This window comes from Oryza sativa, chromosome 6 (assembly GCF_034140825.1).
Source record: "Oryza sativa Japonica Group chromosome 6, ASM3414082v1".
In the NCBI taxonomy this organism is placed as follows: domain Eukaryota; kingdom Viridiplantae; phylum Streptophyta; class Magnoliopsida; order Poales; family Poaceae; genus Oryza; species Oryza sativa.
Window position 1 is genome coordinate 22,607,066 of NC_089040.1, and position 26,495 is coordinate 22,633,560.

General features: G+C 45.4%; 4 protein-coding genes across 13 annotated transcripts; 2 read left to right on the top strand and 2 right to left on the bottom strand.

The window, feature by feature from the left end:
* The first annotated feature begins 1,903 nt into the window (after window positions 1–1,903).
* Window positions 1,904–7,843, top strand: LOC4341324 (putative pentatricopeptide repeat-containing protein At2g02150). 5 transcript variants are annotated; one of them, XM_066311597.1, is made up of 5 exons: window positions 1,904–4,319; window positions 4,650–4,727; window positions 5,572–6,287; window positions 6,449–6,588; window positions 7,201–7,843. In XM_066311597.1, the coding sequence occupies exon 1, from the start codon at window positions 1,954–1,956 to the stop codon at window positions 4,015–4,017; it is 2,064 nt and encodes a 687-aa protein (XP_066167694.1). In that variant the 5' UTR covers window positions 1,904–1,953; the 3' UTR covers window positions 4,018–4,319; window positions 4,650–4,727; window positions 5,572–6,287; window positions 6,449–6,588; window positions 7,201–7,843. The 5 variants fall into 5 exon arrangements, with proteins under 5 accessions (XP_066167694.1, XP_066167696.1, XP_025882215.2 ...); XM_066311599.1 differs by having other exon boundaries at window positions 5,572–6,130; XM_026026430.2 differs by having other exon boundaries at window positions 6,449–7,843.
* Window positions 6,886–10,362, bottom strand: LOC4341325 (cytochrome P450 711A1). Its single transcript, NM_001421626.1, has 5 exons — window positions 9,924–10,362; window positions 9,629–9,781; window positions 8,272–9,061; window positions 7,656–7,751; window positions 6,886–7,560 (listed from the first exon to the last, which is right to left on the bottom strand). Exons 1-5 carry the CDS (start codon window positions 10,160–10,162, stop codon window positions 7,216–7,218), a joined length of 1,623 nt encoding a protein of 540 aa, NP_001408555.1. The 5' UTR covers window positions 10,163–10,362; the 3' UTR covers window positions 6,886–7,215.
* A 718-nt stretch (window positions 10,363–11,080) lies between these two features.
* On the top strand, window positions 11,081–16,669 carry LOC4341326 (putative heat stress transcription factor A-6a). 6 transcript variants are annotated; one of them, XR_010741755.1, is made up of 5 exons: window positions 11,081–13,210; window positions 13,333–14,039; window positions 14,184–14,276; window positions 14,447–14,633; window positions 14,720–16,669. XR_010741755.1 is itself a non-coding variant. In XM_026026047.2 (3 exons), exons 1-2 carry the CDS (start codon window positions 12,839–12,841, stop codon window positions 14,017–14,019), a joined length of 1,059 nt encoding a protein of 352 aa, XP_025881832.1. In that variant the 5' UTR covers window positions 11,081–12,838; the 3' UTR covers window positions 14,020–14,039; window positions 14,184–14,331. The 6 variants fall into 6 exon arrangements, 3 of the variants coding, with proteins under 3 accessions (XP_025881832.1, XP_025881833.1, NP_001408554.1); XR_003242820.2 differs by having other exon boundaries at window positions 14,447–16,669; XR_003242821.2 differs by having other exon boundaries at window positions 13,333–14,036; window positions 14,447–16,669.
* On the bottom strand, window positions 14,806–16,687 carry LOC4341327 (uncharacterized). The gene is made up of 2 exons (XM_015786417.3): window positions 16,036–16,687; window positions 14,806–15,486 (listed from the first exon to the last, which is right to left on the bottom strand). Exons 1-2 carry the CDS (start codon window positions 16,640–16,642, stop codon window positions 15,014–15,016), a joined length of 1,080 nt encoding a protein of 359 aa, XP_015641903.1. The 5' UTR covers window positions 16,643–16,687; the 3' UTR covers window positions 14,806–15,013.
* Between the last annotated feature and the right edge of the window lie 9,808 nt (window positions 16,688–26,495).

Sequence of the window (26,495 nt, forward strand, 5' to 3'; positions counted from 1 at the left end):
ACACGACAAACAAGTTCGTCGTGCCTTAACATCATTGATAACCCGATGTCTGACTGGCGGTACCGAAACACTCTAAATCTAAATAACAAAAAATAACACTCAAAATTGGATAACTACAAATCTAAGAGGTAATCTTTAGTCACTAATTAGTCAATTAAAATCTAAAAAGCTAAACTTTACGAAAAACATGACCTCACTGTTCTAGTTATAATCCTGAAACTACTTTAACAAAGTATAGAAAATAAATACATTTAGAGCATTTACAGAAAATTATCTAAAACTTTGATGTTGAGTAAAAACTCTAAGTCGGTATCTATTGGTTGTGGATTTAAAAAGAAGAAACGTTGTGCCAGTTTGAACCTGGTTAGCAGCACTATCCTAAACCGCTTATCTGATTTATATGAAACTAGAGCCGTTCTATAAAGATAGCGACGATACTGCAAACGTCGCTTCGATCATGACACCTAATTTATATTAGATTAATACCAAAATTCTAATTAATGGTGTGTTTAGTTCATACCAAAATTGAAAGTTTGGTTGAAATTGGAACAGAGTGTTCGAAAAGTTGAAAGTTTGCGTGTGTAGGAAAGTTTTGATGTGATGGAAAAGTTGGAAGTTCGAAGAAAAAGTTTAACTATATCCTATTGATCGGAGAATGGTAATCCAACAGACTAAAATTATTTAACCGCCACGATTTCAAATTAACGGACACCAATTGCTGTATTTCGCATAGCTCAAAGAACTCTATGTATCTACTGTCTCAGATCGTTTGTCCATAGGATGGTTCAAAAATTGAATTTTCACGCCACCCGTTTAACCGGTTCTGATTAAATCTTAGGGCATCACAATCCATTACGAATTGGGAATAGCCAACTCCGGAGAATAAAAAAAGAACGATAATTAGAAACTACATGGATTTCTCTGCAAATACATCATGCGGCATAGCCCCTTTTTTAGAAAAAAAAATAAAGAAGAAGAAATATCCAGTGTGGATTTTGGATATCTGGATATCCTCTTTGGCACGGTTTCGAATCCAAAATCTATCTGGATATTCCTAACTCCACAACTCCATGGATTTAGATCTATGATTATTTTGATAACATTTGAATAAATCATTTTGTTCCCAATTTAGATAAAATTTTAAATTTTAAACCAGTATAATTTCACATACAAACTTTAAATCTAACATACTTTCGATATTCGGAGCTGTGCCAAGCAGTACCTTAATTTGATTTAGCATTAGCTCTAGCTTGGAATTTTTTACTCTAAAAAAACCCACGCAAATTTTGAATTTGACCCCAGAAACCACCCACAGGCTACAGTACAATGGCAATTCAAAATACTCCAATTAATTAAGTAAAATAGTTTAGGAACAAAACCGCTTGAAACCCTACTTATACTCCCCTTCCATGGTTTGGTTCTCTCCGCCTTGTCACTGCCGAAGGTGGTCAAACGATGCTACTATCCCTCCTCCCTGAGTAAATAATTTCATCATCCAGCTTTATATTCAGTGGGAATCCAACTTGTAAAAATCTAAAGAAGTTTTAAAGGTTCTAGTTAATTTTCTAGAATGTGAAGAACAACTGGATTGATTTAGAGAGCTTTTAATTTTCGGAGAAGCCGCGGCAGTTAGAAACTCCTTCAAACATTCCCTTAATTTGATTTGGCATTTAACTCAAGCGGTAAGCCTGTAACATTTCCCCTGTACGGAATTTTTACTCTACTAAAAAAATCTCAGGTAAAATTTGAATTTCACCAAAATTGACGAAATTCCACCAAAAATCCAAAACCACCTACAGGCTATACTGGAAGTCTGCAAATTTTAACACTCCAATAAAGTAGTAAAACAGTTTGGGAACCCACAAAACCCCTCAAAACCCTACCACTACACTCCCCCCCTTCCATCCATGGCCTGATTCCCTCCGCCTCGCCGCCGCCGGAGGCGGTCAAACGATGCTACTACCCCTCCCCCCGCGCCGCCGCCTCCTCCTCCTCATCTACCCTCGCCGCCGCCCCGCCGCCGCCGCGTTCTCCACCCTCCCTACGCCGCCCGCCGCTGCCGCCCCAATCTCCCACCGCCTCCGCCTCCTCCGCTCCCTCCAGTCCGTCCCCGCCGACCGCCTCCTCTCCCACCCGCTCCCCTCCACCGCCCACGCCTGCCTCGCCGCCCACCTCCTCGCCCGCGACCGCCTCTACGCCCACTCCCGCCGCGTCCTCTCCCGCCTCGTCGCCCTCCGCCGGCCCCACCTCGCCGCCTCCCTCGTCGACCTCCTCCACCGCGCCGCGCTCGCGCTGGGCCCCCGCCGCAGCGCGCTCGCCTCCGTGGTCGACACGCTCCTCTCCGTCCTCGCCGACAGGGGGCTCCTCGACGACGCCGTCCGCGCCGTCGCCCGCGTCCGGGAGCTCCGGGTGCCGCCCAACACCCGCACCTGCAACCACATCCTCCTCCGCCTCGCCCGCGACCGCAGCGGCCGCCTCGTCCGGCGGCTCTTCGAGCAGCTGCCCGCGCCCAACGTGTTCACGTTCAACATCGTGATCGATTTCCTCTGCAAGGAAGGGGAGCTCGCGGAGGCGAGGTCGCTGTTCTCGAGGATGAAGGAGATGGGCTGCTTGCCAGATGTTGTAACATTCAATTCTTTGATTGATGGGTATGGGAAATGCGGGGAGCTGGATGAGGTGGAGCAGCTGGTGGAAGAGATGAGGAGGTCGGGGTGTAAAGCCGATGTTGTGACATACAACGCGTTGATCAATTGCTTTTGCAAATTCGGGAGGATGGAGACGGCGTACGGTTACTTTGCTGCGATGAAGAGGGAGGGGGTGATGGCAAATGTAGTGACTTTTAGCACCTTTGTCGATGCGTTCTGCAAGGAGGGTTTGGTGCGAGAGGCGATGAAGCTGTTTGCGCAGATGAGGGTGAGGGGTATGGCGCTTAATGAGTTCACGTATACGTGTTTGATTGATGGGACATGCAAGGCAGGGAGGCTTGACGATGCTATTGTGTTGCTCGATGAAATGGTGCGCCAAGGGGTGCCCTTGAATGTGGTAACATACACTGTGTTGGTTGATGGCCTATGCAAAGAAAGGAAGGTTGCGGAAGCAGAGGATGTTTTGAGGATGATGGAGAAGGCTGGTGTCAGAGCCAACGAATTGCTTTACACTACACTAATTCATGGGCACTTCATGAATAAGAACAGTGAGAAAGCACTTGGTTTGCTAAGTGAGATGAAGAATAAAGGATTGGAACTTGATATTTCACTCTATGGTGCCCTCATTCAGGGGCTTTGTAATGTGCACAAATTGGATGAGGCTAAGAGTTTGTTAACTAAAATGGACGAGTCTGGTCTGGAACCCAATTATATCATATATACAACTATGATGGATGCTTGTTTTAAATCTGGAAAGGTGCCAGAAGCCATTGCCATGCTGCAGAAGATTCTAGATTCTGGGTTCCAGCCTAATGTAATAACCTATTGTGCATTGATTGATGGATTGTGTAAAGCAGGATCGATCGATGAGGCAATCTCCCATTTCAACAAAATGAGGGACTTAGGACTAGATCCTAATGTACAGGCTTACACTGCTTTGGTTGATGGTTTATGCAAGAATGGTTGTTTGAACGAGGCTGTGCAGTTGTTTAATGAAATGGTTCACAAAGGTATGTCTCTGGACAAAGTTGTGTACACAGCTCTTCTCGATGGGTACCTAAAACAGGGAAACCTCCATGATGCCTTTGCCCTCAAGGCTAAGATGATTGATAGCGGTTTGCAGCTTGATCTCTTTTGCTACACTTGTTTTATATCGGGTTTCTGTAATCTAAACATGATGCCAGAAGCTAGAGAAGTTTTTTCAGAGATGATTGGACATGGTATTGCTCCTGATAGGGCAGTTTACAACTGTCTGATAAGCAAATACCAGAAATTAGGGAACTTGGAGGAGGCAATAAGTCTTCAGGATGAAATGGAAAGAGTTTTACCCTCTTGTACAGACAGTGATACCGCAACTGATGGTAAAACCTGAGCTCATGTAGTGTTACCATCTCAGGAGTTGGAACTGTATAGGCATCAGTACCACTATGCTGAAATTTTTTTGATGCAGCATAGAAACATATGCCACTGATTCAGTACACTTCTCCTGATATTTTTCAGCTGGCTCAGTCTGCACAACAAAATGCATTAGGTGCCAAATTTTAGGAAGCACACCAAAATTTCCTGTTAGCCTCAAAACAGACCCATAGCAAACACAAGTGTGTTTTTAAGGAGTCTGCTTCGCTACTAGTTAAGGATACAAAGGAGGAACTTGAACTGGAAAAATCTTTCAAGGTATGGTTTGTTCTATTATTCTATTATATTTAGAAGAAATGTGCTGTCTGACCATTTGTCAGCCACTAACTTATTCCTTTTCCTTTTGGGTTACTCAAACAAACTATGGGGCAATTGCAAATTTTACCACTGTTTTGAATTGTTATTGCAAAACTGCCACCAGAACTGTCATTCCAATGGCATTCTTGCAAAATATAAAAAACCAGTGGCAAATTTGCAAATGCCCCGTTTGCAAGAAATATTTGAAATTTGTTGTTTGTTCTGATTAAACTTTTACCTCATTTTCCTTTCATATGTAATAACGCCATTTGTATATGATATGGGCTGTAGATATTACCTATATTATTTCAACTGGTGTTGATGCCAGTAACAGATCAATAATGTGTGAACCGTCAAGCCAGCATGAAGGTGCAGGACTTTTCTCATGATGCAGTGTACTTTCTTTATAATTTATTAATCATTAGTTGGTGGATACTATTCACAGATTTTTTTTTACTGGATGCAACCATTGTTTCTTATTGGCATTTTCACAGCATGTAGGTGTCTTATTTTTTGTCATCCTAATTATATTGCCAGTAGTACTTATAAGGCTGTGTTCGGATTCCCTGGATGGGAACTAATCCTCCCACACGGAAAACGGAGTGATCCATTAGTGCATGATTAATTAAGTATTAGCTAAATTTCTTTTCAAAAATGGATTAATTTGATTTTTTTAAGCAACTTCCGTATAGAAACTTTTTGCAAAATGCACCGTTTAGTAGTTTGAAAAGCGTGCGCGTGGAAAAAGAGGGAGTGGTTGGGAAACTTGGGTGCCGAACACACCCTAAGCCCATCTCAGTAAAAAAAAAAAAAGGGTAAGCAAAGCAAATCTTTTTTAGGGCAGATAAGCAAGCAAATTCTGACATTCCTTTTTTCCGTATTTTTATCTTACTGATCTTTACTGAAATTATCTTTGCTCAACTAAATACTGTGTTCTAATTCATATATTAATGTCTCAAGAAGTAATGAAGATAAAGTTTGCAGTATGTGGGGTAGCACTGTAGCAGGACAATGTAAATGCATTATGCATTATCAACATTTGATTTTTAATTTCCTGTGTTACTAGAAAACTTAAAAGATAACAGCTATTGGAAATCTGCCACTTTATTATCTGTTATCTAGCTATAATGTCTTTACCGTTCTGTTTGTGAAAACAGTACAAATCTATTTTCACCAAGCAATCTGTGGCATAAGTAATTTGTTGTTGTTTCAGGTTTATCATGGCACCATTTTGCCCAAGCCACAAGTGCCAGAAGATTTATGATGAGTTCTCTCGTGTCTAAAAATGACAAGATATCTTTCCTTATGTTGCTACTACATTAGTCTCATAAACCTAACAAGGTTGTGAGATGTATTACTCCTGAAGAAATTTATTGATGCAGCGTCAGAAACAGCATACAGTTGAAAGTGACATTTTGTTTTCTTATAGTCTGATCTTCAATAACTGCAGAATAATATGAGATCGCAGATGAATCTGATCTTTGATGTCTTATCTTAACCACAGTAGCCAAAAGATATTCTCTTCTTCAGGAACCTGTTATTTTGGCATTCTGAGGTGATAAGGGGTGATAAGAGTTTCCCTACTAGCAATGCTGCTGGTTTGGTGGTAATATCTACACGAGAAGACTGATTATGAAGTGAGACAGGTTGATTTGCATGCAGTTGTTTCTGGTGTTAACGCACATAACTGATGGCTGCAAAGTTTTACCATCTGTTATTCAAGTGACATTTATGGAAGTATTGCGAGCCACAGTGACTCCGTGATCAAAAAGGTGGGGTTGAGTACCATGGTTTGCAATTACGGACCTGTTAGAAACTAAGAAAATTGTAATTATAAGTAGACACAAATGACGTGCTTCAACTTTTGATATTGGTTACAAATGTGACCTGCTCAAATTTGGGGAACCATTCCATCCTCCCAATCATCAGGTGAGAGAAATTGATTAGTGGAGATTGAACGTATTCAAGTTTTATTACTTTCTAGTAGCTCTCTGACTGGCTCCCTGTTTGTGAGGTTATATTAAGTTAAGCTACTGCTTTTAGTTTTTGTTCGTTCTTCACCTTACCACTGCAATCTTCTGCTTGGTCAGGGTTTTATGCTGAAAGAACTGAAGAGGTGGTATTTCCAGTGTGGGGGAGGAACAGTTTTGCTAGTAGTGCTTTAAGAAACTGGGGATGATACTGTAGTATGGCCGTGCATTTTCTGGAAGTTCATCAATATTTTGAAGAGGTGATATATTGGAGCACTGCAGTCCGAGAAATGATTTTTACGGCCTCGGTCTTTTCTCAGGCTTTCAGCCTCCCAGGCAATTGAATTTATTGAACCATTAGTCATAAACTAATACTAACACACATAGCACATTCTTAAGAAATAGATAGACCTTGGTGTTCGCATAGACTATTGTATTGCACAGTTTTGTTTCCTTAATTATTGATTCATTTTCCCTAATAAGTGAAAACCGTATTCTTTTTCACCAATACAATGATGCTAATTCTTTTTTTTCCCCTGTGTAACATGGATTGCTGATCCTCCCCAATACAATGATGCTAATTCTTATTTCTTTTTTGCTTCCCTCTTTGTAACATGGATTGCTGATCCTACTAAAACTAACAGTGACAAATAGAGTACTGTTTTCACTGTTTTGTTCTCTCTTACATGATGGCTCATCATGTACTCTGCATCATCAGGTAGCATAATTTTTTACAGATAATATCATTCTCACATACTGTTCTGCTGATACGATATCATTGATAGCACTACTACTTCGCAGTCACAACTGTAACAATGTTTATCTTTTCCTTGTACAAAAGATCCAAATGTTGCAACAAGTATTTTTTGCAGGTGATCTGCGCTTGTCTAGGCGGCGGCGGCGTGGCGCCTCTCGACGGCGGTGAGCTTGACGCCGCGCCTGAAGCTGAGCACCATCCCGAACTGGAGCTCCGGCGGCGACTCCATCCGCGGCGACCGGCGGAACACGAAGCGGCGGTAGAGGTGCGCCATGGCCAGCTTCACCTCCTGCAGCGCGAACCGCCGCCCCGGGCACGCGCGCGGGCCCAGCCCGAACGGCACGTGCGCGTACGCGTGCCGCCGCCGCTCCTCCTCGCCGCCGGCGTCGAACCTCTCCGGCCGGAACTCGCCGGCGTCCCGGAACTGCGCCTCGTCGCGCGACAGGACCCCCGGCGCCAGCCACACCCACGTCCCCTGATCAGTTTATATAGTACTAGTGCGGTTTGGGTTTTTCAAGTTTAACGGTGAGGTTACAGAGGAGATTTATAACGTGTTGGTTAATTGCCTACCTTTGGGAGTGTGTAGCCTCCGACCTCTACTTGCTCCGACGTCTCCCTCGCGATGAGCGGCGACACCGTGTAGAACCTCATCGCCTCCTTTATCACCTGCACTTTTTGAAGAGAAATTAGGAGAACAAATGTGTATTTATGTTGGAAATTGACAATTCATCGTGAAACTTGTAAGTTAATATCGCTAATTTATCACTGAACTTTAAAAACAAAACAAATGTGGGGGGTTTATGATGAACACTGAGAGTTGCATCATGAAACTAGTAGGTTAAATTAGCTACTCCCTCTGTTTCATATTATAAGTCGCTTTAACCTTTTTAAAATTATTTTAAATTTCTTGAAAGTTTGACCAAGGTTATAAAAAATAGAACATATTTTCATAGTTTCTTTATTTTGTGTTGAAAATATTATTATATTTTTCTATACATTAGTTATATATAAAGAAGTTTGAAAAAAAAATAGAAACGCACTTATAATATGTGACTAAGATAGTAATCAACAAAGTAATTTAGATAATTTACCGTTAATTAGCGATTAATACGACTTATAATATAAAACAAATGTAGTAATTAAGAAAGTAATTAAAAGAATTTACAGTTCGTTAGTGATTAATTACCTGGTCGAGGTAGGGGAACTTGTGCTCCAGGTCGTCTGCCGTCGGGACCGCGTCGGGCGGGCCGAAGCGGTCGACCTCGTCGAGCAGCTTGGCCTCGACGCCCGGGTGGCCGGCGACGAGGTACACGGCGGAGGAGAGCGTGAACGCCGTGGTGGCGGAGCCGGCGAGGAGGTGCTCGTAGGTGAGCGCGCCGACGTAGTCCGGCGTGAGCAGCGCCCGCATCCTGTCGCTGCCGCCGTCGCGGGCGTTGAGCACGGCGGACAGGAAGTCCCGCCGCGCCCGCCTCGCCTCGCCGCCGGCGCGCTCCCGCCTCGCCACGACCGCCCCCACGCGCGCCCGCAGCCGCTCGTTGGCGCGCGCGGTCCGCCAGTCCGCCGTCGCCGGGACGCGGCTCAGCAGCCGCCGCGCGGGCCCCTGCAGCGCCGGCGCGACGAGGCCGAGCACGATGGAGAGCGACCCCGAGAGGTCCATCTTGAGGGAGGTGGTGGAGTGGACGTGCTCCCTGATGAACTCCGCCGCCTCGCCGCCGTCGGCGTCGGCGTCGTCGGAGCGCGGTGCTGCCGCCGCGGCGGCCGTCAGGCCGAAGTCGACGCCGAACGCCGCCTGGCCGATGACGTCGGTGGCGAGCTTGAGTGACAGGTCGGAGAAGTCGACGTCGCGTTGCTCCGCCGCCGCTATGGCGTCCGCGGCGCGCGCGACGCAGCTGTGCATGGTGGGGATGAGGCCGGCGAGGTGCGACGGCTGGTACAGCGAGATGATCGTGTTCCTCATCGCCGACCACCTCGCGTCCCTGCAACGCAAGCGTTCTCGCATTACACTATGATGACGCAGTAATGTTAGAATTTAATTCTTTTTTAAAAAAAATCGCACCCATTTCCCATTTGGAACGCGCAAAATTTTCAAGAATCACTATGTAATTGAAACGTTTCCTACAAAAATTACACGGAATCCCTGCGTCTGAAACAAAGCATATGCTACAAAACACTCACGCGTGCAAAATTAGTAGTACTGCCATACTATAGTGTTTTGTTGACATTTTTGCCTTTGAATGGAGATCTTCGAAGCTCCACACATTGATTTGCACCAATTCCAAACCATGATCAAACAGTGGATGATCACTACTTATCTCTTGAAACGCTTTGAATTGGAAAAAGTGATTATGAAATGGATTTGAGCTCCATCGGTTGGCCTAGTAAGCCAAAGCAAAAACCAAAAATTGAATTTTCGAGCTTGATTTTGAAATTGGTTTTATGATATTTTCAACGTAATTTCTTTTTAGCGTTGAATTTTAAGTCTATACGAATAAATATATAAAAGTTTCACCTACAGATTAATTTTTAATTTTTTTTGTTATGACCTTGTGAAGAAGAGGCCCTTCTGGTGGAGAGGGGAGCCGGCGATAGGCGCCGGCAAGCTCCGGTTTGCGATGCTCTTAAACTGCCTGATCCCGACCTCCTTGCACAGCTCCGCCTCCGCCACAATCACCAGCGGCTGCCTCCCCAAATGAAACCTACAATCCAATCCATTACAAAAAAAAAAAAACCATCTCCTTCCCAAACAGATCAAATCAAAGCAAATAAGCCCAGAAATTTGGAAGCCAATTATTAGATTCTTTTTTTTTTTGTCCAATTTTTGTTCTGAATTTGTGTTACCTGAAGATGGGCCCGTATTTCTTGGCGAGGACGGCGAACACGTCGGGGCCATGGGCGGCGAGCAGCGGCAGGTGGCCGACGACGGGGAGGGCGGCCGGCCCCGGCACCCGCCGGACGCCCCACCACGGCGCGTAGAAGTAGACGACCACCACCACGACGCCGGCGAGCCAGGACCACGGCAGCAGCAGCCATGGCTGATCCCTCGCAGCCGCCGCCGCCGCCGCCACTAGAGCCTCCATTGATCTGATCTGAGCTTTTGATCACTCGTATGTGATTCTTGCAAGATCACTCTCCGATCGAGTCACAGCCGATTAATTGGTTCTTCTTTATATGAGTGATTGCCACTGCAGATTGCAGTTGGCCATCCATAGTGCTGTGATGTTGCTGGGAATTTTTTTATGCAAGAGATTGAATTTTAGTGCTGTGTCAAAGAAATGGGGAACTTGGAGATGATGGATTGGACGGCCATTGTCGCCCACATTCTCCTCCAAGTGGGGAAGAACAATGCCCCGGAATTCTTTTCAATAAACAAGTTGGGAAGGGGGGAAAAACACTTTGCAAGAATTTTAAACAAGGACGGATAGCTGTGGCATCCAACTGTACATTCCCCCACGATTTTGTAAAGGGTATGGTCGAGTTTTTTAAGCCCTTCAAATTTGCTCAAACCAAGCCTTTGGATTCAAGGATTTTTGGAGGAAAAGTAGAGGCATTGAATCCAAGAGAATAATTCCTATTAGAGATCATATTTGGTTTGTAGGATTGCTTCAAAGGAATTTCATAGGATAGGAAAAAAAATACTCCATATTTTGGAGGATTTTTAGCATGATGTTTAAGCTCATATTTTCAAATTCCTTTGAGAGTTCCAATGCAACTTGTGTATTTTTCTCTCCCTTCACTCTCTAACAAAATCATAATATAATCTTAATTTTCGTCGGAGCTATGCAAACATCTTTTTTGAGCAATTCCCATGATTTTATTTCTTGTAGGATTCAACAAGTACTGATAATCTATTCCTAGGAGTACTTCTTTTTTTCTTTCCTGTGTTTTCAAAATCATGCGTTCCAAATAAGCCCTTCTAGTCGCGGGATGAAATTAGGCAAAATCCGTTTGGTAACATCGAAAAATTGTCCAAAAGCTTGGTTTTAAGTTCAGGGCTCGGCTGGGCCTTGACAAACTTACAAACAGAAAATTAGGCCCAATGGGCCTTAACATCCGAACTTGGAATAAGATCACCTTGACTCCCTCAACTGACCACCGAATCTAAATCGTATCCCTCAACCGCAGTACCAGAAATCTTGACTCCCCAAACTTACAAAACCGGTGCAATTTGACTCCCTGGGTGGTTTTAGGAGGCGGTTTTGCTGACGTGGCGCCTACGTGGCAATATTGACCGAGTCTTCGTTCCACGTGGCGATGACGTGGCACCTACGTGGCGGTAGAATTAAAAAATATGCGTGGGACCCATTAGTCATTCACACAAAAAGAAATGTGGGCCCACTGACATGTGGGGCCCACATGTCAGTCCTCCTTCCTCCTCCCTCACTCCTTCCTCTCTCTTTCTCTTCCCTTCTTCCCCTTCGCCGCCGCTCCCACCTCCACCGCCGCCGCTCCCTACCACCGGCGAGCTCCAGCCCCTCCCCCGCGAACAGACGGACGGCGAGCCCCTCCCCCGCGCGCGGACGGCCGGCGAGCCCCACCCCTGCGCGCGGATGCCGGCGAGCCCCACCCCCGCGCGCGGACGGCCGGCGAGCCCCTCCTCCGCGCGCGGACGGCGGCGAGCCCCTCCCCCGCGCGGGGACGGCGGCGCGCCCCTCCCCCGTGCGCGGACGGCCGGTGAGCCGGCGAGCCTCTCCCCCGCTCGCGAACGGTCGGCGAGCCCCTCCCCCGCGGGCTGACGGCCGGCGAGCTTCTCCCCCGCGCGCGGACGGCCAGCGAGCCCCTCCCCCACGCGTCGACGGCCAGCGAGCCCCTCCCCACGCGCGGACGGCCGGCGAGCACCTCCCCCGCGCGCCGACGGCCGGCGAGTTCCTCCCCCGTGCGCTATCGTCGTCGCCGCCGCCACGACGCCTCAGCGCATGGCCGCCTCCCCCGCGAGTCCCTCTACTGGGCCGCCTCCTCGTCGCCATCGTCGTCGACCCCCCACTCCCTCCGCACCTACTGCCTCCTCGTCCACCTCCTCTCCCGCACCGCCGGATGCCGCCGCCGCTCGCTCTCGCTGTCCCCGCACGCCACCGGCCGAAGGGGAAGAAGGGGAGAGAAAGAGAGAGAAGGGAGAGAGGGAGGAGGAAGAAGGTCTGACATGTGGGCCCCACATGTCAGTGGGCCCACATTTCTTTTTGTGTGAATGACTAATGGGTCCCACGCATATTTTTTATTTCTACCGCCACGTAGGTGCCACGTGGAACGAAGACTCGGTCAATATTGCCACGTAGGCGCCACGTAGGTGCCATGTGGAACGAAGACTCGGTCAATATTGCCACGTAGGCGCCACGTCAGCAAAACCGCCTCCCAAAACCGCCCAGGGAGTCAAATTGCACCGGTTTTGTAAGTTTGGGGAGTCAAGATTTCTGGTATTACGGTTGAGGGATACGATTTAGATTCGGTGGTCAGTTGAGGGAGTCAAAGTGATCTTATTCCTCCGAACTTAACAGCTCAAGCTTAATTCTGGGCCAAATTCACCAGCCTTGCTCTGGTGCCCGGCAGCCCGGCCCAACAATGGAATCCGACCGATGATTCTGGTCGCTCGCTGCTTCGCTTGCTCGCGGGCCTCGCGGCCACATCCATCAAACCACGGGAAAGATCCGGCCGCGCGCTCCTTTTCTAGCGCACGTTAGAAGCTTCCAAAGAAAAAAAAATCCCACGCCTCCAAACGCCCAAAATGCATCTCCCCTCGCCTTCCTCTAGTACCTTCCAGAATGTTCCGTTTCCCTCCTATAAATTACAAAATCCCACCTTCTTCTCCCGCCAAAAGCACGCCGATGGACTACTCGACGGTGAAGCAGGAGGAGGTGGAGGTGGTGGTGCTGGATGGAGAGGAGGAGGCGGCGGCGGCGGCGGCGCCAGTGCCGTTGCCGGCGGCGATGGGGGTGGGGGCGGCGGTGGCGCCGTTCCTGGTGAAGACGTTCGAGATGGTGGAGGACCCGGCGACGGACGCGGTGGTGTCGTGGGGCGGCGCGGCGAGGAACAGCTTCGTGGTGTGGGATCCCCACGCCTTCGCCGCCGGCCTCCTCCCGCTCCACTTCAAGCACGCCAACTTCTCCAGCTTCCTCCGCCAGCTCAACACCTACGTACGTTGAATCGATCGAGCATTCGATCTCGCCGCCAATGGCGTCCACCATGGCGCGGCGCGTCGAACGTTTGATTGGGTTTTTTTTTTACGTTCGCTGATTCTTGGTTAGTTTGATTGCAGGGATTCCGGAAGGTGAGCGCCGACAGGTGGGAGTTCGCCAACGAGGACTTCCTCGGCGGGCAGCGCCACCTCCTCGCCAACATCCGCCGCCGCCGCCGCGGCGCCGGCACGGGCTCGACGACGCCGCGTGCTGTGAACTGCGGCGGCGGCGGCGGCGAGGGGGAGGTGGAGAGGCTGAGGAGGGACAAGGAGGCGCTGGCGAGGGAGCTGGCGCGGCTGCGGCGGCAGCAGCAGGAGGCCCGCGCGCAGCTGCTCGACATGGAGCGCCGGGTGCGGGGCACCGAGCGGCGGCAGGAGCAGTGCACGGAGTTCCTCGCGCGGGCGCTCAGGAGCCCCGACGTCCTCGACAACATCGCGCGCCGCCACGCCGCGGCGGTCGAACGAAAGAAGCGGCGGATGCTCGCCGCCGCCGCGGACGACGACGGCCTCACCTTCGAGGCGCTGGCGCTGGCCGCGGCGGCCGACACCAGCCATAGCACGGGCGGCGCGGTGACCACGGACATGATATGGTACGAGCTGCTCGGCGAGGAGCAGGCGGAGATCGACATCGAGGTGGACCAGCTCGTCGCCTCCGCCTCCGCCGCCGCCGACACGGCATCGGAGGCGGAGCCATGGGAGGAGATGGGAGAGGAGGAGGTGCAGGAGCTGGTGCAGCAGATCGATTGCTTGGCCTCGCCGAGTTCTTGATGCATGGCTTGCATTAGGTAGTAGTAAGCTAGCCATGAGCTTCCTCTATATTGTTGTGTGGCGTGTTAGTATTAGTAGCTGCTTTGCTGGTATGTGATTGTTAGTATTTATGTTTGGGAATGGCTTGGTTTGATATAATTCGGATTCTGCGTTTGTTCTTGCAGGATCCAGTGATGGCTTAATTAGGAGTATAATGGAAGGAATGCAGGAAGTGGATGGATGTGGTAGCTAATCTGCTTCATGGATTGATGTATAAGGTTATGTATCAACACTTCACCAGTGGTAATTCATACTACATATTATTCATCTTCATTGATGTGCTACAATGAATCTCTTGGAATTTAATACATTGAATATCTTGGAATTGAGTACTTGTTTAAAGATAAATCATTTTTTGTCTGATAAGCTTGTTTTTTTTCTTCTATAGAGGAATGCAATGGATGATTGATTATTCATCTCTAGGAAACACCTGGTGATAACGAACAATGGCGCTCATGCAGCCTTTTCATAAGACTTGTCTGTTTCATCTTCAAAGGGCCACAGCAGGCACACAGTCCATTTCACTGAAGATCGACAGCCAAGAAGTTGTCTCTCATGAACAGGATCCAACATCAGTATCGCTCAGATTTGTTATTCTACTATTCAATGTTCTAGCTTATTTCATGGAACAGTTTCTTATCTTGATTCTTGATTACGACAGGTTTGCTATCGATGAGCAAAAGTGGTGCTCTCAGCATGAGGCTGCACTGTCCAGATACAAAAGTCCCAGCACCTATTGCCATCCACTTCACTGATAAAGCACGACGCAAAACTCAAGCTTCCAAGGGAACAGGGACAAATGTGTTTAAGTCATCAACTAAACAACATGGTTACAACTGTTGTCTGACAAAAGCTTAACTGTATTTGTTACAAGAGAGAGACATATGGCCACTACTTGTCAGCACTAATGTTACACCTTCAGGAGAAAGGTACAGAAGCTATCTTGGCATTGTTATCAGTCGTCATCGTCGTCGTCATCGAACTCGTCCTCCTCTTCCTCGCTCAGCTCTTCCATAGGCTCATCCTCTTCGTTAACTATAAAACCACTGAGTGTTTCATCTTCCTCATCATCTTCGTCCCCCTCATCTTTTTCATCCCCACTATTCTTATTTTTATCTTTAGTCTCAGTTTTTTCCTTGCGAGGTTTCTTTGGTTCTTTTGATCTTGTAACATACTTTGATCTCTTCACACTAGAACCTCTTGATAATGAATCTTTATCGTCCTCACTCTCACCTATCCAATCTTCGTCTTCACGCTGCCCCTCATTCTTCTTGTTAGCGCCTTTACCCTTTAATTTGCCTTCCTCATCATCTTCATCATCGGAGCCCTTCCTTACTTCCTCCAGAAACCAATTCCAATCCTTTGGGGGACGAATTCTTCCTTTAGGATAGTTGTCAAATTCGTGGCCCATTGATAAGAACCCGAATTCTGCAGCCAAACAATTACTGTATCATTCAACAGGGTGGAAGTATTTTCGATATTACGAAAAACGCCAAACGAAATTATTTATATGTCCTTCGATTTTGCAGGAATCATCACAACTTAATTCTTCAGATAAAAAAAGGAGTAGAGTATAACCGAAATCAGTAGCACTCTTTGGTATTTTCTATGAAACCAAACAGGTCTTGACATATACTAGCAATTTAGCAATGTGACATTCTTGGTTTTGTACATCTACATGAACATACCTAGATATCCCCACAAAAACCAACAACCATTTTGTATCCTTTTTCCTTTTGAATTTACCCTTTTGTACTTCGCATCAACAAACACGAGTTAAACTACACATTAGAAAAGCCTCGAAGATGATGCAATGGAAAGGAAACTAGTCACTGCAATGTAGCTTGAAGATGACTACTAGTATCTAATCAACTCATTTCTACAGCATTGTCAGAAACAAAATTTAACTCTTGTTTGGGTTTTTTTTTTCTTTTTTCTCTGAAGATGAAGATGAACAGAACAAAGGTCAAAGCTCACCTCGAACCGGGTCGATGCTTGATAGATCGAAATTCAAATCCTCCGCTTCGGCATCGGAATCCCCACTGCACGCCGCCTCCGCCTCCGCCTCCGCCTCCGCCGCCGCCTCCTCGTCGGCGGTGACCTCCATGGCCTCCTCCGCGGCTCGCCTCTCCCTCTCCTTCCGCTCCCTCGTGCGCCTCTCCCGCCTCGCCACGGCGTCCAGGACCTCCGCCTCCACATCCCCATCCCCATCCCCGCCCTTGCTCCTCGTCCTCCGCACCGCCCAGACCGACGACGGCGACCTCAGCGACAGCGCGAGCCCGTCCCCGTCGCGGAGCTCCCCGGCCTCGCCGCACCGGAACACCCTGCTCCCGCCGCCGCCGCCGCCCACCGAGCGCACGACCACGGGGTTCCTCCCCACGACCTCGAAGGCGACCCTGGGCTCCTCCTCCTCATCCCCGCCGCCACCTAGGAGGCGGAGGGCCACGTGGCGGCGCGAGACGGTGCGGTCGGAGGCGGCGGCGCCGCGGCCGAGCACCGCCTCGGGGGAGTCGCCGGAGAGGGACACCGGTGGCGCGGTGCTCCTCCTCCCGCCGCCGCCTGCTGCTTCGAGTTCGAGCTCCATGGATGCTAAGCTGGCGACGGCGAGGTCGCCCGAGAGGAGAGGGACGCGTCTCTCAGGGGTTGGCAAATGGTATAGGTGTCCAAACGGGCGGCACGGCCCGGCCCGGCACGGGCACGGGTCCGGCACGGCCCGTTTCGGCACGGCCCGTTAGGCACGGCTGATGAAACGGGCCGTGCCGTGCCGGCCCACGTGCCGAGCCGCCGGCCCAAGCACGGCCCGTGGATGGCCGGGCCGTGCCCGTGCCGGCACGGCACGCCCGCGGCCCACGGGCCGTTCGGGGCACGGCGGCCCACGGGCCTCCAGTGCACAGTGTTTTTTTTAAAAAAAAAAGCAAAGGAAATGTATAAGGAAAAAAAAATTAAAAATGGAAATAAAATGTTTAAAAAAAAGTAATGATTTACTAATGTTAAAAAATGAAAAAATGGTATTTAAAAAATGGAAATAAAAGTTTTTTAAAAAAGTAATGATTTGCTAATGTTAAAAAAAAGAAAAAATGGTATTTTTTTGTTGTGTTGAAAAATTTAAAAATATAGATTGTGATTCATTATTTTGAAATAATTTGAAGATAAATCCACACTTGCGAAAATATTGCAAAAGAATTTGTTAAAAATAGTAATGACCTTTATTGATGTTTATATCATTACAGGATACAATGATACATGCTGCCTCGTTAAAAACTTTGTCATGTAAAAACTCATAGGGGAAAATGAGAAAACCATGACAAAGAAAAGAGTACAGCTCAAAGGTCAGAACTACTTCTAACAAAATTCTACTGGGGTTGGTCTGGATCCAGGTAGAGTTGCTCGAACTGGGCGGCCAATTCTTGGTTGTCCGCAGTGTATTGGGCATGTTGTCGAGCAAGCTCCCAGTCTTTAACGCTTAGTAGCATTTCGACGTGGTCGCTGCGCAGAGTCGTCCTCCGGTCTTCGATGATTCGGCCGCATAGACTGAAGGCCGATTCGGAGGACACCGTCGACACGGGCACCGTCGACACGGGCACCGTCAACACATCCCGTGCTAGTTTTGAAAGCACAGGATATGTTATCTTGTGGTCATTCCACCACCCGAGGACGTTGAAATCTTGTGCTTCGTGGTGGATGGCGTCGCTGTCCAAATAACCGGACAACTCTTCGGCCACAACATGCGAAGAGGCGTCTCCACTTGTAGCCGACGAACTGCCACCACCTTGGATTGAACTTGAAGACGATCCACCCCAAATCCTACCCCACTGTATCTTCTTCTTACCTGTAGTGGGGATAGGAGGGGGTCTCTGCTGGCGAACTTCCTGAAACTTTACTTCATATCTTCCAAAAACCTCATATAATTTACGTCTAACCTCAGTATAAAAAGAACTATAATCTACACCTATAGTATCTCCAACAAGTGATAAAATAGCAGACAATCCCCTTAATTTACACCTAGGATCTAAAACAAAAGCAAGAGCATACAACATAGGTATATTTTTCCAATATTTCAAATATTTTTGTTTCATGTGAAAGACAGGTTCAGTTAGAACGTCATCATTTTCGTATTCTTTAAATAAAGTAGCAATTTCAAGAAGGTTGTGCAAAATTATATTAGCAGTTGGATAATAAACTTGTGACAAAGTTAGAGTACAATCATAAAAAGTTTCTAGAAATTGGTAAAATTTTTGGACAATTGCCCAAACATGCTCGTTCAGTACTGAAGACCCGTCACTGTTTCTTGGGCCACCACGTGACTGAACAAAATCAGAAAGTAAACTACTATAAGGTAAAACAACTTTTAACATTAAATACGTTGCATTCCACCGATGCTCTGCATCGGTGGCAAACTTACGAGCTTTCACACCGGCCGCATTGCAAAACCTCTTCCATGCAGCAATCCGCGGGTTAGAAGCAGTTAACCACGCGATTGCTTGACGAACAGCATCGATGTGGTCACCTACCCTCTTCATGCCAGTCTTAACAATCAAATTAATTATATGACATGCACAACGCTGATGGAGTAGAAAAGATTGAGCATACACACAAAATAAAGGTTGCAATATTTCAATAGCCCTAGAATTAGCAGATGCATTATCTAGGGTGACAGCAAATATTTTATCAGCAAGATTAAATTCATTAATTACTTCCCTAATTCTTTCAGCTATGTTTTCTCCTGTATGTGAGACATCTATTAACCTAAGCCCTAAAACTCTCTTTTGTAATTGCCAATCATCATCAACAAAATGAACAACTACGCTAAGATAATCCTCTCTAGCTCTACTACTCCATATATCTGAAGTAACACTAACAGAGAAAGTACATGTACTAAACAGTTCCTTAAGTGCAGTTGCTTCCTTGTGATAAACATTCTCTAAATCTCTAGTTGATGTTTGCCTACTCACAGCTTTAAACCTAGGGTTATGAGATTGCTGAATGTAATGTTCAAAAGCAGGGGACTCCCCAAAGTTCAGGGGTAAATCTTGCCTGGCGATTAACCGGACAAGAGATTCCCGAGCAACCATGGGATCGTACTCCCAACTGCGTACCGTACCGTCTGGGTTTACCATAAGTTGCTGCTGCCGGAGTTGTATTCCTTGCTTCTTGGCACACGACTCCGCATGGCGCTTGAGGTGACCTGTACCACCAGAAGAACGAGCAGATAAAATTTGCCTACATATTCTACAACGGGCTTTCGATACCTCCCTTCCGTCGGGGCATGTTTCCTTTATCTCGTCGAAGCTTTGCCACACACCGGAGGTTCTCGATCTCTTCGAGCCGGTGTGTGTCGAAACACTTCCGCTCGCGGTTCCGGAAAATCCTTCCGAAGCTGTCTCCGCCTGAACCGGTACCTCCTCAACGACAGCCGTATGAACCGGTACCTCCTCCACAGATGGTGGAGTTGGAGCCGATCCGGAGGCATCGTTAAACCCCGACATGTAGTTGGGGTCGAAATCACCCAAGGTGAACGACGGCGACTGGTATGGAAAGTTCGGATCCATTCTGAAAATTTAAACCGACATAAACAAATTTTCGAATATTTATTGAATTCACAAACACAATACAAATAATACACAAATTTGAATATTACTTACATCTTTCCAACCGCGAGCTCTTCAAACCTCTGCGATCAAACTGTTGAACTACGAAACTAATTTTGATTTTTGACAAAATTTGAGCAAATTTTGTCAAAATCAAAAAAAATGCACACTTGAGAACAAAGAGAGCACTTAAAACACTTGAGAGCACAAGATGAGGAGTGTGGGATGAGGAGAAATGGCTGGGGTTCATGCCCTATTTATAGGGCGAAATTTGAGATTTTTTGGAATTTTTTCGAAATTTTTATGAATTTTTTAGCCTCCCAACGGTTATTTTCAAATTTGAACGGTCAAATAGCCGTTAGTGCCACGTGGCGCCTTCCCATTCGACCGCCGCCCGCACTGTCCGCGCCTGACGGGCCGCCGGCGTGCCGTGCCGTGCCGTGCCGCGGGCCGTGCCGTGCCGGCCCGCTACAGTAGCCGTGCCGGCCCGCGGGCTCGGCCAGCGGCCCAAGCACGGCACGGCTACTCGTGCCGTGCCGGCACGGCCCGTTACTGTAGCAGGCCGTGCCGGGCCGTGCCTGCTACAGGTTCGGCCGTGCCCCGGGCCGCCCGTTTGGCCCGGCCCATTTGGCCACCTCTAGCAAATGGCAAGCGGCGGCAGCGAGTGCTGTGCTGTGCTTATGTGGGCCGTGACTACGTGAATTTGGGCCGGGCCGATTTTAGTATTCGAGGCCCACAGTCTGTCCATTACGTTTCACGCTTATGGGTTTCTCATTTTCTTTTTTTTTTCTCCCAACCTATAATACTAAATCGCTTTTGCTATTTTGCAGTCGCCTGCAAAATTTTAATCCATCAGTCGATCGCATCGACCGTCGATTATGTGTCTTGATTTTGTGCGCGCCATCATCTTTCCCTTGCTAATAAGCCCAAAGTCCGCAGCCCACAGCCCACAGCCTACAGCCCACAGCCCACAAATAGCTCTGGAGAAATCCGTCCGCACCCGTGACTCATCTAGAAAGCGCTTCTGCTTCTCGACTTCCCCTCTCGAGTAGATAGCGTTTGTGTTTTTCTCGAGCAGGGGGAGACGGAGTCCTGCGAGCGGAAGGTGCCGGAGATTCTTCCAAGGCAGGAGGTGGAAGGGGAGGCGAGCGGGGGAGGTGGGCTGTGCACCGCGAGCGGCCGCGGACGGCGCCGGGGAAGGCACCGCGAGTGTGCCGTCGAAGGCGAGCGCGCTTGAGTTGAGGCACTTCAGGTTTTTTCATCTCTCTTTTTTGTTCAAATCTCACGCCGCGACGGCCTGATCCCCTCAGCTCCAGATTTTCTATCATGTGGATTTTGTGAGTTGTTTAGGGCTGGATTGGCTACCATTTCAAGGGAGGGGGGGGGGGGTTCCCGCGTAGTTTTTTTTTCATTCCTTGATGCTTTGGAGTTTACTGGGTATATGTTTTTGACTTGATTTTGCCCAATGTCGAGTAAAGCATCCTGGATCTGAAACCACATGATGTGTGTGCTTTGAAGTTTTGTTCGGTGTAGTTGGGGAAAATTTTTTTAGGGTTTTTACTGCACATCGCGTATGATATAGTCGGCAGGAGGTGGGCTGCACCTCTGCCTGGTTCTAAACCTTGCCACTAATTATTTTCTCCCTAACTTCATTTTCTCACTAATTATTTTCTTTTGATGTAAATCATTTCCCCATCTGTGAAGAATAACTGGATATATATAGCCCATAAATTTGCGAATAAACATGCTTACTATTGGGTCATTCTCATTATGGAGTACTCATCAGTCAGACCATCCGAGCTGGATTTAGAGGAATAACATGCTTACTTCAGTTTTTTGCTCCCAACTTGAAACATAATGTATAGAGAAATAGGTTTTGTCATTTTCTTTAGAAATAGTTATAAGCAGTTCTGTCATTGGAGACAGAGATAGTTGTCAATAGTTAATTTTGTCTGAACTCTAGCTGCAATTTTGTAGCAGTTTGTTTTGTAGCTGCAAGGTACAGTTTCTCATATTCAGATATGTGTACTTTGTTAAAACCTGACATAGCAGAGGTACAAGATTCAGAGGTCAATATATTTGTGTGCCAATTCATATTATTTCTGTTAATCTAGTTCATATGCAGGGGCAAGATTAAATGCCTCATATCAGTCAAATGTAAGTACAATTTTGTTTAGTTTTTTTTCTCAAATACCTCGAGTAATATCAACTCCTTTCAGCTTTCTTTTTTGCCAAATCCACACGCCAGTGCCTCTCCTGAGACTAGAGGAAAAATTAATTCAGCACAACAGATTATATTTTTTGTCATTTAATACCTGAACACCCAGTTTCCTGAAACTAGCTGTGAACCTAAACAAGACTATATATCTGAGTAGTAAAGTTAACACCAAGCTATGGCTAGAGGAGGTCAAATAGATATTAGCTTAAATCATTTTACTGAATTTTTTTTTCTTCATGAAACATATGACCTCTGCCGTGGCATTTTAGAGAGGGGTTTAGGGATTTGCTAGCAATTTGAGCTCAACAACTAACCAATATTTTCATTAAATCCCTACAAATGCTCTTACCTTTTTGTCCCTCAGCATTGTCAGATCCATTTTTGTGCATAGAGGGTTTGAGTTAATCAGTCCATTTTAGTGGTCACTCTATACAGGGAGATTTTTTTGTGCTTGTATACAGAAAAAGCTATCTTTTGTTTTTGTGTGCTGTGTATTTTTTTTAACAGTAGTTGTGCTCAACTGTGACATACTAAGCCACTTTTGCTTCCATTCCATCAGTGATCAATCTGAGATAAGCCTCCCTGAAAATGAACTCCAGGCTCTGCTCCTATCAATTATGTTTAATCTTTTTGAGATTACCAGCAGAGCATTGAGAGAGGAGAGTAATCTTTTTTGAAATTATGTTTTTTTGAGATTATCTATGCTAGTTGCACTCCCTGACTATTGTAGTAGCCATTTTGATTTTTCGTGCAAGTCGTGTAATAAGTTTGTGCAACTAATGTTTTTTGAGCAAATTTTTCCGTTTACTTTGATAAATAGCGTTTGTGTTTTAGGAAAACATGCATACAACTGGGGACTTTTTTTTGGTAGACAACTTGTTTTCTTAGTAATTATGTCCAACTTTTCATTTGTTTTTGTTTTTTGCAACCCATACTACTTTTTATGTTGTATCTTTTTTTTTCTCATCAACACACGACAGCAAGCGTGCCTCTCTTTTTTTCATGTACTGTGTTTTTCCCGCTTGAACCATCTACATACCAGCAGCATTGTCCAAATAGCAAAATCAACTAATACTATACATTTCGCGCAAGTTATGTTATAAATATATGCATTTTCAATTATTAAATTGTGCAACTAATTCTTTTTTAGCTGACTACTATACGATTTTTTTCCTAATTTTGGTTATAAACAAGCATAACTTCAGACTGATTGTATGCTCAGATGTAGTAGCTCACTACGATTTTTGTTTTCAGGGAGCGTTGGATTCTACCGGGGGGGGGGGGGTGGAGCTTGCTGCAGGGCAAGAAGAGTATATTTCCTTCTGCTAAGATTTTGATTTGCTGGTGAGCTTGGACATGTGGGTGGTTGAATAATGTCATATCCATCCAGTTTTGTTACTTTTTTTATATGCAAAAATTGCACCTTCCTGTTCCTACAGTCATCATTTTTTAATGTTGTGCAACTTTTTGGTTAGTGATTCGTGCAACTTTAATTATGATTTTTGTGCAACTATAATCATGCTAATAGTTAACACATTTTTTTTCGCAACACAAAGATGTTTGTTTTTGACATTTACTTATATGCAGATAAGCTGAGTTTGTACAAATATATAAATAGAGTCGTATCACTTTGAAATATAGTATACATAGTACACCATTTTTTACTAACTAAAACAAGTTTTTTCATCGTCCTATAGCAATTGCATCCGTATGTTCCTATAGTTGCCATTTTAAATGTTGTGCAACTTTGGTTTTAAATTTGTACAACTTTAATTATAATTTTGTGCAACTATAATCATGCGAATAGTTAACACAAATTTTTGCAATACCAAGATGTTGTAGTTGACATTTTTTATCAAGTATATGTAACTGTAATCAAATTTTGGTTCAACACATTAATTTGCAGTTATAGAGCTTCAAAAAACATTTTATTATTATTTTTTTTGCCGATGTTAACTTTCATGCAAGCTGGTTTTTGCTAAAAATTCTTCAGTGCTGATTAAAATGAGTTAGCAACAAGATACAACTTGCATCTTGTTTGATTTTTTTAAGATTTCGTGCAAGGGGTATCAAACAGGTTCACAATTATACATTTTGTTTCAATTTGGCACTGGTTCTTTTTTTTTTTTGGTACAATTTAACATGTGGCTTAGCAGCCTATCAGGACATTGAGAGTTTTTTTTTTTTTGGTTTTGATTGGTTACACATGAAAATATCAAGACATTTGACAAGATCCCTCTCTTTTCCTTTTAATGTACTTACTTCTCTAGTTCTTTTTTTTCCAGCATGGCAAGTGACAGGACATCATCAGATGACGACAGTTCATCAAATAGCAAGTCGGACAACAAGGTGGCAGATTCCGATTATGCCAACTCTATTTCAGAAGAGGAAGAAACCAGCGACTCTGACAAATACATCACAAAAAAAGATCTCGTCAGCACATTAAAAGATCTGGTATATATGTTTCTTCCTTTCTTTTCCAAAATATCATTTTCTACTACCACAGACAGCTATCAATAAGTTTATACTTGTTTTGCCTCTGTTAGTTTTCAGGATCGATCAAAAGGAAAAGAGGTAGGACAGACAAACCAGTGAGGAGACAAAAACAAAAGGTATCGCTTTGTGTCTTTTTTTTCCTAAACATTTTTTTCCGCAACCCAGTATACTAATTAGTTTATGTTGTTCTTTGTTAACAAGACATAATTAAATCTCTATTTTTTTTTCTTCCAGCGCACAAAACTTGAATATGACCAAGATCAATCTGGAAGTGCAGAGTCCCCAAAACCAAGAAGCAGACTAAACATCACATACTTTTCCAATTTGATTGAAGGGCTCAGCAACGAGCAAAGGTCAATTATTGAGAAATCTGCTTTTGGTTCACTTCTAAACTTTCAAAGGTGTGCTATACCACTATCTTTTGTCAAATGGATAGCTAGTCACACTGACGTCAGCTGCTCAGATATAGTTGTCAATGGGAGATCCATACCAATCAATCCAAACACCACCAACTTCATCCTTGGTATCCCAAATGGAGGTTTAGAGATCAAGCATGACAATGATGCAGGAAAACATTTTTTTCATCAGCATTATGGGAGCACAAAACCCTTAATTTCCTTCTTTGGCACTAAGTTGCTTAGCGACAAGGGTGTGAACAAACTATCAGAAGATGATGTCCTACGTTGTTTCATGGTGGTTGCACTATCAACCTTTCTTTGCCCCAACTCAGACACTCACCCCAGCCCAAAATACCTCGAACCTCTGATTGATGTCAAGTCCAGCTCAAAGTAGAATTGGTCAAAGTTTGTTTATGAATGGCTTATGACATACATAGCCAAATTCCAAAAGGAGAGTAAATCAAAGGAACAAACATCAAAAACCCTTGGCGGCTGCGGACACTTACTTGCTGTATGCATCTCTTTTTTATTACTTAAGTCATTTTTTATACCCATAATATTTCTAAACATTGACTTATTCTTTTTCTTTTGTGTTGTTTCCTTAGATTAATTATCTTGATTTCAAAGATTTTGGAATTAGAAATATTCCAATTGGTCCACCACCAAGAATCTCTGTTTGGAAAGGCGGAATGATAAAAGAGTATTCAAAAATGAATGAATGCAAAACAGGAGATTTTGGAAAGCGACCAGTAAGTAAAAACAACAGAAAAATTTTATTCTGTGTCAATTTGTTTCTTTTTTTTCTTAGATCATACTCTGTTTATTTTCTCAGATCAAAGCAATGGAGAAATTAAGTTATGACGCAATATGTTCAGGGGCCCGCTGCATTGAGCAACAGGGCAACAATAGCAACATGTCATGCGGCGATGCTCTCCAGCAATACCATAGCAAATCATTTAGCCCAAGGGTAATTTTTTTGCTCCTCCAAATGCTCTGTTTTTTAAAAAAATTTGTTTTCTTAGTTTTGTATATGTATGCTCCAATACACTCACTCCTATTTGTGTTTTTTTAAATGCAGCTCATTGATGACATTTCCACAGCTTGCAAGTGGTTCACAAGAGAACATTCTGACACAACATATGAAAAAAATACACAACTAGCTGCCAAGGTTTTGGATTGCGTCTACATGTCAAAAGCAAGCCTATTCACACAAAAAGATAGCACCACAACAAGGGAAGAGAAGAGTGGAGAAGAGAAGAGCAAGGGGGGAAGCAAGCAGGGTGGCAGCAATGTAGCACATAATGGTAATGCCCCACCCCTAGAACAAAAAAACCAAAACAACACTGATGTCTGTTCCCAACTACCCAAGACACCACAAACAAAATCAACTGCAGAGCATAAAACAAAATCTAACATAACAAAGTCTAACATCAACAACACCAGCACTAGCAAAGGAGCACCCCCTACAGGTATATGTTATTATTCTGTTAGTTTGTAAATTTTTCTTTTTAGACAAATAGCACACAAACACAATAGATTCAAATAATTTGTGCCAATGCTAAGCAAAAATTTCCCTACCACCAACACCAATATATCCAGTCCAAAAAAAATGTTCATTCTGGACTATAGCATTTTTTTTTACTTGGCATGTATACTTTCTTTAAAATCTGGAACAGGACTAAGCATAGCCTAGTTCTGTGTCAGTACTCAATGTTATTAGAACCATAAGTTACCCAG

Coding starts and splice junctions, on each gene's coding strand:
- LOC4341324 (XM_026026430.2), top strand. CDS start 1,954: ATGCTACTACCCCTCCCCCCGCGCCGCCGCCTCCTCCTCCTCATCTAC.
- LOC4341325 (NM_001421626.1), bottom strand. CDS start 10,162: ATGGAGGCTCTAGTGGCGGCGGCGGCGGCGGCTGCGAGGGATCAGCCA. Junction 9,782..9,923: donor AAATACGGGCCCATCTTCAG/GTAACACAAATT, acceptor ATTGGATTGTAG/GTTTCATTTGGGGAGGCAGC. Junction 7,561..7,655: donor GAGGCTACACACTCCCAAAG/GTAGGCAATTAA, acceptor TAAACTGATCAG/GGGACGTGGGTGTGGCTGGC.
- LOC4341326 (XM_026026047.2), top strand. CDS start 12,839: ATGTTCCGTTTCCCTCCTATAAATTACAAAATCCCACCTTCTTCTCCC. Junction 13,211..13,332: donor TCCGCCAGCTCAACACCTAC/GTACGTTGAATC, acceptor GTTTGATTGCAG/GGATTCCGGAAGGTGAGCGC.
- LOC4341327 (XM_015786417.3), bottom strand. CDS start 16,642: ATGGAGCTCGAACTCGAAGCAGCAGGCGGCGGCGGGAGGAGGAGCACC. Junction 15,487..16,035: donor AAGCATCGACCCGGTTCGAG/GTGAGCTTTGAC, acceptor GTTTGGCTGCAG/AATTCGGGTTCTTATCAATG.